General features: G+C 43.6%; 1 protein-coding gene across 2 annotated transcripts in view; it reads left to right on the forward strand.

Moving 5' to 3' along the window:
* STRADB (STE20 related adaptor beta) overlaps positions 1–7,863 on the forward strand; it is a 31,398-nt gene extending 23,535 nt beyond the window's left edge. For both annotated transcript variants that reach the window (XM_075933879.1, XM_075933881.1), the window contains 5 exons: positions 2,736–2,907; positions 3,444–3,548; positions 5,641–5,870; positions 6,464–6,506; positions 7,202–7,863. In XM_075933879.1, the coding sequence (XP_075789994.1) occupies positions 2,736–2,907; positions 3,444–3,548; positions 5,641–5,870; positions 6,464–6,506; positions 7,202–7,354 (703 nt within the window). In that variant the 3' untranslated portion in view covers positions 7,355–7,863. The remainder of the gene's footprint in view (positions 1–2,735; positions 2,908–3,443; positions 3,549–5,640; positions 5,871–6,463; positions 6,507–7,201) is intronic.
* The last annotated feature ends 2,714 nt before the right edge of the window (positions 7,864–10,577 follow it).

Consider the following 10,577-nt stretch of genomic DNA (forward strand, 5'->3'; position numbering starts at 1 on the left):
TAGTTTGCTCCCTCTGCTTTAGAGGAAAGGGAGTTCCCTTTTAACTAATATTTCACAAATTGTTCAGCAGTGTGGAATAGACACACCACCTCTCTGAGCACTTTCTTGGTTTGATACCCTTCAGGCTTTCTGGCCCAACTAGTTTAGCTGAAGATAGTACTTCCGTTCCCATAAAAGTCTAGTCACTTTTGAGCCTTCCTACCACAATGATTTTCTGTGGCAGTACATTGCAGAGATTGAATTATAATGCTTTGTAACAAATTTCCCTTTATCCAATGTGTTGCTATTCAACTTAATTGAATAGCTTCCTCTTCTTTTGTGGGGCTTGAGGAATGGCAGCATCTGCTTGGTCAAGTTTTACTGTTTATACTGCACTTTAGAGGTGTAAAGCACTCAGAGTTTTCAGTAGTCCTATGGTGCTTGATAAATTGTATAGACAATGTCTTGACTTCACTTTGGTTTGTTATAAAATGTAGTCAAAAAACCAAATAAACATTGTTGGGTTTATTAATATGGTATAGGAATTAAAGTGTTCAATACAATTCCAGGGCAGGAGTGTGAAGCAATACTACATTCACCTTTACATGGAAAGTGCGCTCCCCAAAGATACATCACTAAAGCCATCTTTTTATAACATACTTGTTTACCAGAAAAAGAGATACTATATACACATCACCTGAAATCGGATTGAAATAAGCAATTTTTTATCTTATTTGTTTGTGATACCATAGGGTACCCACTTATCTTGTTCTAAACCCACGCAGTCCAGGTTCTGAGGGTGTAAAAACATCTCCTAAGGCTAGGCCTCTACCAGGAGAAACAGGTTTGCGAGGGTAACTCTTTTTCAGTTGCTATGCAAAAACATCCTGATACTAACAGTTTTCTTCTGACAAAGTTTACTTTAGCTAATGCAAGCTGTTATGGAATACTTAGCATAAGTGAACAGAATTATAACAAAGGTGCAGGTCAATTTGGGCTATATAATTGCTATATTAATGCTTAATATTATGTATACGGAAATGCTTGTATTTTATATTGTAGGTAGTATCACCATAATATATATGTATGGTAACCAGAAGGAGCCACCAGGCTCTTAAAAGACAGAGGGGCGCAGCAGGGGGAACCAGGCACAAGACAGAGCAGCTGATTCCTGGCTCACACCCTGTCCCCCTGCTATGCTTCTTCCTCCTCTAACTCCCCCGAAGAGATGGTACTGGGGGGTAACCGGCTTTTTAGCTGTCCCCCCAGGCACTGGCTCCTGCGTCCTCCCCCGCCCCCACTTGCTGCTTCTGACAGAGGCAGCAAGGGAGGGAGAGTGACTAGTCAAGTAACTGCTCAACTACGACTAGTCACTTACATACCTACTCTTGAAATGCAGAGAAATAATTTGTAAACAAACCTTAATTTAAACTCCAGTTCAGTTCATCCTGTAGACAAGAAACAGCCCATCTTCTACATATCCAGCATTCATTTTTCTGTACCTGTTTTCTTATATAGTGTTCACTGTATCTGACATAGGCATCACCAAGTACCAGCTAAAAGCCCAACCTGACTCTAGAGATAACATCTTGGATCTTAACTCCAGAATAGGGTTCAGAGAATGTTTCCTTCCCTATCCCTCAAATCCATTGTAAACTAGTTATTCCTCATTGACCTCCTTTCTATACAGACACCCTTACATGCATTCCTCGTTTTTCTTTGTATAGCTCCTTTGGATGCACCGCTACCCCCATTCACTGTACATATTGACTGCAGATGCCAGAGAACTATGTTTACTGACACCTATGTATATTTTACATGCATATTGGCTTGCCTGTCTCCTCCACTGGGGAATATTTAACTACAAATAAAACTGAATATTAGGGAAAGTTTAATCTGTTGTATTATATTACAAATTCAATCTCTTTAATCTGGTGCACTCTGGTCCGCAGCATCCATGGTCCAACATGATTTTAATTAGCTGGATATCCATTTATGAATATGGCCAAGTTTCCCACGGTCCCATAAAGTTTGTTTAGGTCTAATTTACCCCTAAATGCCTTCCAAGAGCCCAGTAGGGAATGGAAATGTTGGTAATGATGCTAGACAATATTAACCTTCTGTGGTTAGGAAAATTCTCTGGTTCAGCACTAGTCAGGTTCTCATGGTTCTGGACTAGAGAGATTCAATCTGTATCTGTATTCCAGTGTAGGTGAATGCTAATGAGCAAGGCTCGACAAATCTGTTTATCTACTCGCCTGTGGTGAGTAGATTTCAGCCGGTCGCCCTGTTCACCGGGGGTACACTCATGTGCAATGCGGGTCTGGCACATGTGCAGTGCAGTGCTGGCAAGTGGATTTTGCCACGGTTTGTTGAACCCTACTAATGAGGATATGATTATGGTGGCACGCAGAACCTTAGTTTTGATAGTGTTTCAAAACTCAGTGAGGCACTGTGGATCTATATGTATCCAAACATGCTTTTTGTTTGAGGTGTGTGAAAATTTTACATACAAAATTCAGTTTTTAGAATGAACACCAAAGTTGGGGTTTTGTGACCATACATTTTGGATAATAGATTCAGCGTTTATATAGTTTCTCTTCATTTTTAACATGTCCCTCAAGAGGGCTATAATATGCCTTGAGTCAGACCATTTCATAAATATTTTATGACTATATAGCAGGTTTTCTACTGTAACGATAAGTAATATTAATTTGAGTGATTTTTTATAACTACATTTTATCACTTTGTTTCAGGAATATTAAAGCTAGCCACATTCTGATTTCAGGGAATGGTCTAGTTTCTCTGTCTGGCTTAAACCATCTTTACAGTTTAATTAACAATGGACAGAGGTCAAAGGTTGTGTATGATTTCCCCCATTTTAGTACGTCAGTGCTTCCTTGGCTGAGTCCTGAGCTACTGAGACAGGTCAGTATAACCACTTCACTTTGCCTTGAGTCTTTCAAGATGTCTGTTTCCTTTTTAAAAATGTGTACTTACTAGGTTTGTGAAACAGCTGTAAAGGCTATTCATTTCAAACTTCCAAGCTAGATTTGGTATGCAAATTGTTTAAGAACCTTAAAATAAAATTTGTTTTTTAGGGGATCCATGTAGCTTAATATTTTTACCTCTTGCCAGTTACAAAAGTTCTAAAGGATATGATTCTAATGGACACAGATTTTTCCCCCCATGGCAGCCTAAAAATAATTGCATTGACTCTTAACTATTTCTTATGTACAAATATCAACTGTGAAATCTATTAAGAATGGTGTGCATTAAATCACTCTTACAGTCAGAGGGCCCGATCTTATATAACTAGCTTACTGACAACTTGTTAGCTATGGGATATTAGGATTGGGTCCTGAAACAGTATTATACCTATAGTATATTTGCATATGCATATTTTTGCAGTGCATATTCAGTAGTTCCCAGCGTGATGATATAATGCTTTTTCTCTCCCACAGGATTTGTATGGATATAATGTGAAGTCTGACATTTACAGTGTGGGGATAACAGCATGTGAATTAGCCAATGGATATGTACCATTTCAAGATATACCTCATGCAAAGGTAAAATAAAAAATACTCCTAAATACTTCTCAGAACTTCATTCACAGGTCTGTTTTTCTCATACATAATAGGAGTTACTACTAAATATATTAAAGGGCTGCTTTTTTTATTTCAAACATACATGCTGCTTCCTAGATCAAATGATCTTCCAACTCCTGGTTCTCCTGAGAAGTCCTACAGGCAGTCCCCGAGTTACGCGGATCCAACTTACGTCAGATCCGCAGTTACGAACGGGGCCCTTCCTCTCCCTGGTCTCCAGCAGACCACGGAGAGGAAGCAAAGCGGCGGAACACGCGGGCAGCGGACAGGGCTGTCCGCTGCCCACGCGCTCCGCGGCTTGGCTCTGCTTTGCTCTGCTTTGCCCCCCCCCGTCCTCCTGGTCTGCAGACCAGGGGGACGGGGAGGCAAAGCAGAGCCAAGCCGCGGAGCACGCGGCCAGCTGACAGCCCAGACGTGTCTGGGCTGTCAGCTGGCCGCATGCTCCGCGGCTTGGCTCTGCTTTGCCCTCCCACCCCGTCTCCCTGGTCTGCAGACCAGGAGGACGGGGGGGAGGGGGAAGGCAAAGCAGAGTCAAGCCGCGGAGTGCGCGGTCAGCTGACAGCCCAGACGCGTCTGGGCTGTCAGCTGCCCGCGTGTTCCGCCACTTTGCTCCCCGTCCCCCTGGTCTACAGACCAGGGGGACGGGGAGCAAAGCAGAGCAAAGCCACGGAGCCCAAGGGCAGCAGGACAGCCACGGCACGGCTGGGCTGTCCCGCTGCCCCCGTGCTCCGCGGCCTTGCTCCGGACACCTGTGGTACAGCAGCTGGGGCGCTGCCAGTTGGTCCCGTAGCGCCACTCTGGGCACTACTGGACCAACCGGGCAGCACCCCAGCTGCTCTGCCCCAGGCGTCCTGATTCAGCCACTGCTGGTCAGTTTCAGCAGCGGCTGAATCAGGACGCCTGGGGCAGAGCAGCTTGGGTGCTGCTGGGTTGGTCCAGTAGCGCCGAGGAGCGGCAGCGCTACTGGACCAACCCAGCAGCACCCCAGCTGCTCTGCCCCAGGCGTCCCCAAGTCAGCCGCTGCTGAAACTGACCAGTGGCTGACTACAGGAAGCCCCTGCCCCGGGCTTCCTGGAATCAGCCGCTGATCAGTTTCAGCAGCAGCTGACTTGGGGATGCCTGGGGTTCTTAAGTTGAATCTGTATGTAAGTCAGAACTGGCGTCCAGATTCAGCCGCTGTTGAAACTGATCAGTTTCAGCAGCGGCTGAATCTGGACGCCAGTTCCGACTTACATACAGATTCAACTTAAGAACAAACCTACAGTCCCTATCTTGTACGTAACCCGGGGACTGCCTGTATTAGAAAACTCTATCCCTGGAGCCTGACGAGAGTTCATTCACTACCACAATTTTATGGTACCCACTTAGGTGACACACTTCTGAATGAAGGAACCATTTGTTCACACCCTCTTTCAGAATGCCACCCCCAGCTTATGGTGAAACTCTCTCAGAGGCATGTAGCAGTTGTGAAGCAGTTCACACACACATTTGCTCTTTTTAAATACTAAATCATATAAAGCATAGGAGAAGAAATCATACAAAACAACCGTTTTGACCACAGTGCCACTTTGTAGCTTACCTTCCCCTGGGAGTCCTTCGAGAGCATCCTTTGCCTCATGCAGGAAGTGACATGGTAGGTAATCTTTCCGTCAGCTTCTGTGAACTTGCTCTCTTCTGTCCAAGACTTCCTTTTTCTGTCTGGTTTGGTTTTTAACACTACACCTGCCCTTGGCTTCCTTGATTCTGTCTCTGTTCTTGTCTGACCCCTCTCATCAGGGATTTAGTTTAAATGGGTTTTTCTCAAGAATGCAGCTGCTTTGGAGCATAATCTTTGTGTGGTTTAAATACTGTGGTTAATCTGAGATATTTCCCACTCTCCTGTTTGCTGTGAATTTGCTATAGAACCTGTCAAAGGTAGATCTACCTGCAGGCACTTGTTTTTTTTCATAGTATTAATCAGATTTCATAAATTGTACAAAGTTACTGCCAATTCATCACAGCATCAAGAGGCTAATATAGCCACTGGACTCACACTACCTTTCCCTTCTACCAGATGCTGCTTCATAAGCTGAAAGGTCCGACTTACTGTCCTTGGGATATAAACACCTTTCCATGTGGGGAATCCAGAATGAAGAACTCCCAGTCAGGTGTAGATTCTGGGATTGGTGAAAGTATGACACACACAATGACTAGTGAGAGGTTGCAAACTCCATCCTCAAAAACATTTTCTCCTGCTTTCCATAACTTGGTAGAACTCTGTTTGCAACAGGACCCTGAAAAAAGGTAACTTACCCGTAAATACTAATATTCACTATTATTTCAAAATAAGATATAACCTAGTGTGAACTTGGGATCTACTAAATCATATACACCTAATGATAAATTCAGTGTTAAGATTAAGTGCATTTGGGTTTATTTTCACAGCACTACATTGTCAAAGTGCCAGGCCAGTATTGTCTTGTCTGAAGAATAGCCTTCAACATGCTTTTAAAATCTTATTTCATTACTGAATCTAAAAGCTTTCTTGAATAATGGAGCTTATGTCTAAAAACGACTTTTGAAAACCATATATCAGCAAGAAGACTCAGAAAGGGCTAGTTCCAGAAGCTAGTTTATACTGTTAAATTCTGGTAGATTTCAACAGGATGATATATCCCTCTATCACTTTATGCCTTCTGTAGAGGTCCAGAATTGAATGTCCTGGACCAGTGAACTCATTGCCTCTGGTAATGCCCTCCCAGCAAAGTTGAGGCACAGAATGAAGGAAGCTTGTTCTCTAACCCTAGGGCTAGACTGCATGGTCAATCTGGCATCTTCCACAAACACCAACGCTTATTTTCAAATCGTAATCTTGTGTTTCCCATTTTATGATCCAGGCCATCAGCAAGCAGTTTGCTGTCTCACACTTTTTTCAGACAGGTGAGTGTACTAAATTCTTATTGCTGAGATGAACTAATAGACAGAAGTAAATGGCAGAATATTAAAAAGTTGGGTTACAATTAAAGTAAAAACCACTGTAAAGTAAAATCTCCCTTAACAGCCAGGATGCTGTAGACAACTCTTACAAAATGTCATATCCTCTAGGATGCATAACACAGCAATCAAGTTTTCTGTTAAACAGAATTTGAAAACTTATTTAAAAGATTAAAATACATTGTAATGAGCGTAACCATTAAGATAAACTGTGTTTTTTCAACCAAAATAAGTCAAGCTAGTCATTGTACTCAGGAGCGGGGAACCTTAGGCCCAGGGGCCAGATGCTGTCCCTGGGTTGCCTGGATCTGGCCTTCAGGGCTCCCCACACCCCCCAAAATTGGGGAGCCCACGCTGGCACTCCAGTCCCTGCCCAACTGATTTTTCTGTGGGTCATTGGTCCCTGCCCCAAAAAAGATTCCCCACCCTTAATAGACTACAAATACACAAACATTCATGTTCAATCTACTATGAAGTGACAAAGCTAGTCTCAAACTCTGTTTCCTCCAATATCATCCTAGTATACAAGGTTATTGCTATACTCTTTCATGCATTTTTAGTAAAGTCTAGTGTTTCAAGGGACTTGTATGTACAGCACTGTTTTATTCTGTTTGTTTCTCTCGTTCCCCCCTCTCTCTCAGGTAAAAGAACAAACAAGGAGTTCCTTACTTTCACTGTTACCACCTCCTGTTCAACAAAACAGACCACAATTCCTGCCACTGCCCTCAAGAGCAATCAGGCCTGAGCTTGGATGTATTTGCACAAATGAAAGACAGACAGAGTGGAACTTTTAAAACAGTGATAAACCATCATACCTCCTCAATGCTTCAAAGAAGGAAAATGTGATTTCTACTTGCTGTTTTTCTCTGTACTGGTTTAAGTACAAATACGAGAGCTATACTTGAACACCTAGCACTGTAAAATGCAGTAGGCCTCACACTGCAGAAAAAGCCCATCTTAAAACTATTGATGCTTATTATCCTTCTCCCTATCCCCTTCGACTGATATCCCTTAGTAGTCTCCTTCTATAGACTGATCTACTATTGTACGTATTCATAGAATTTCTACTTGAAGAATATTGCAATCAAGTGCCATCTGAATTCCCAAGTACTGCACCACTACATTCAGGGTCATATGGAGCCTTTGGCCTTCAACTGGTTTGTTAATCCCAGTATTGGGGTATCAACTCTTTTACTGCATTGCCCTCAAAGGATCTCAGTGTTTTTGGTAACCTTTTAGAGGATGTACTTTTGGCCATTGATAAAGGACTTTATTAAATCTATTTCTATGTGTATAAATGCCACAGTTTGTGCATCGCCTCATCTTAGTTGATTTTGCGTGCTATTCCACTGACACATGATGGAAATCTTGCATTTTAAGACTTTATCCTTTTGGTTTTATGCAACTCACCGGAGTCACTTTGGCAGCTTAATATTGTTGTCTAGAGAAATTTATACATTTTGCAACTGAACACTGACTCTTCCAGAGTAGCAGTAGTTGCATCTGCCTTAATACAGGATTGTGCATTGGATACCACACTCTCTGCTTTATTGCTTCATATTTCCAATTACCAATTATTATAATGCAGGGTAAAATTCAAAGTACTACTAGCAGAACATGATTGGTGCTTCTGAAATGTCCCTTTAATGTATGTTAATAATTAAATAACATATAGTGCATAAAGAAATCCTACATACCTTAGAGCAGGGGATCCCAACCTTTTTTGGTCCCCATGCCCCCTTGGCTTTTAGTAAGCCGTACTCCCTATTCAATATGAAAGGAAATAAATTCTAGACTCTAGATTCCAAACTTTTTTCACTAACACTACTAGTTTTGGAAAATTTCAATTAGGATAATCTAGTTATTTATCAAATATTCCCCGTACCCCCTTGACAAGTTTCTCGTACCCCCTGGGGGTACACGTACCCCAGGTTGGGAACCCCTGCCTTAAAATACTGAAATCCTACATATTATTTAGACTACATATTTGAAATTACTGGCTGCTGAATTGTATCCTTTCCCTATTCCAAACTTTCATGAATGCTTAAAAGCAGAATAAAGTCCATTCAATACTTGTCTGCAGACTGTTCAGTTTGCCTACATCAATTATCTAGGCACTAAATGAAGGGGCTAGAGGCAAACAAGTTCCAGACATTAGATGAGTTCTTTTAATTCCACACTTTTGGGCCTAAATTTTCAAGGCTGAATATAAGACAGAAAAGTTCATAGTAAGTGAGAAAAGACAGGCAGCTGTAGAACGGAACACTGGCAGGTTCTTGTGCAAGAACATGTCCACACTGCCATCTGCTTTTGCGCAAGAGCATCCATGGCAGGGTGGACGCTCTCTTGCGCAAGGAATCTGTGATGGCCATTTTAGCCATAGGGCTTTCTTGCGCAAGAAACCCCTGCCGTGCATCCACACTCCCCTCTTGCACAAGAGCTCTTGCGCAAGAGGACTTACACTTTTTAAAAAAGAGCGTAGCTCTTGCGCAAGAATCCCTCTCTTACCACACTTTACTGTAAATCTTCTTGCGCAAGAGCGGACGGGCAGTGTGGATGCTCTGCGGAAGAACGGCCATTCTTGCACAAGAACCCGCCAGTGTAGACATAGCCCAAGTGTTCCATATCACACCATGGGGGCTGAGAAGGAAATGAGTTGTGGCCAGTGCTCCTTGTAAGCTTGTGCTTGTGTGGCAGTTCAGAAGAGAGTCAAATTCTGCCCAGTAGATTAGCAAGAATTTTGTGTCTGCTGGTGGTGCACAGTCACACATGCCTCAGTGCACGTCAAAATACCATTTTGCACATGTCTGGAAAGATTAGAGGGAAGAGGAAGTTACCTTCGTGCAGTAACGATGTTTCTTCAAGGTATGTCCCTGTGGGTGCTCCATTTCTGGTGTCGGGCTGGTTCTGGCGCCGCAAATTGGAGCTTGCCAGAGCTGTGTTTGGCCAGACCGCGCGTGCGCGAGACAGTTTCGTGCCTTTCATCTACCGCGCGCAGTCCGGCACCCACCAGTACTTCTCACCGCCTATCTGCAAGACAGAAAGAGACGAGATTCCGAAGCGGAGAGGAGGGCGGGTCGTGGAGCACCCACGGGGACACACCTCGAAGAAACATCGTTACTGCACGAAGGTGAGTAATTTCCTCTTCTTCTTCTTCGGGTAGTCCCCATGGGTGCTCCACTTCTGGTGACTCCGAAGCAGTAATCCCAGTTAGACGTGGGCTTCGGAATCACGATTCTGATAACTAGGCAGTACTGCTAAAGCTACCGCCGAATCGGAGGCAAAGTGCTGCAGTATTGCATAACGTCTTGAAAAAGTGGTACTAGAAGACCAGGTCGCTGCTCGGCAGATGTCATGCAGAGGGACTCCTCTCACAAAGGCTACTGACGCAGCAACTGCTCGTGTCGAGTGGACCCTAAGCTGCGATGGGAGTGGCTTCTTACAAATAGTGTAGCAAGTTGTGATACAAGATACAACGAGTTTAGAAATATGCTGGGCCAATAGGGGCTGGCCCCTAGAAGGCCCTGATGTCGAAACAATGAGGCGATCCGTCTTCAAAGAGTGCGGGTTCTATCAATATAGAATGCCAAGGCTCGGCGGACATCCAGAGTATGCAGAAGAGCATCACGCTGCGAGGCATGAGGTTTTGGATAGAAACATGGTAAAATGATTGGCTCATTTATATGAAATTCTATGCAGACTTTAGGTAGAAAGGCTGGATGAGATCTCAATATTACGGATTCTTTATTAAAGACTGTATGGGGGGGCGTTGACATCAATGCAGCTAATTTGCTCACCCTCCGTGCCAATGTTATAGCAAGGAGGAAGAGTACTTTCACTGTAAGCATTGACATGGGTACCGTAGCCAGTGGTTCAAACGGTGGCCGAGTTAGGATATCCAGCACCAGGTCAAGACTCCACGTAGGTGGCGGAGGCCTAAGTGGTGGGTTAAGGTTAGCCAGGTCTTTGAGAAATCTAATCATCATGGGATGGGAGAAACCCGACCTCCCTTCGACG

This window comes from Pelodiscus sinensis, chromosome 7, assembly GCF_049634645.1.
Source record: "Pelodiscus sinensis isolate JC-2024 chromosome 7, ASM4963464v1, whole genome shotgun sequence".
NCBI lineage: Eukaryota > Metazoa > Chordata > Testudines > Trionychidae > Pelodiscus > Pelodiscus sinensis.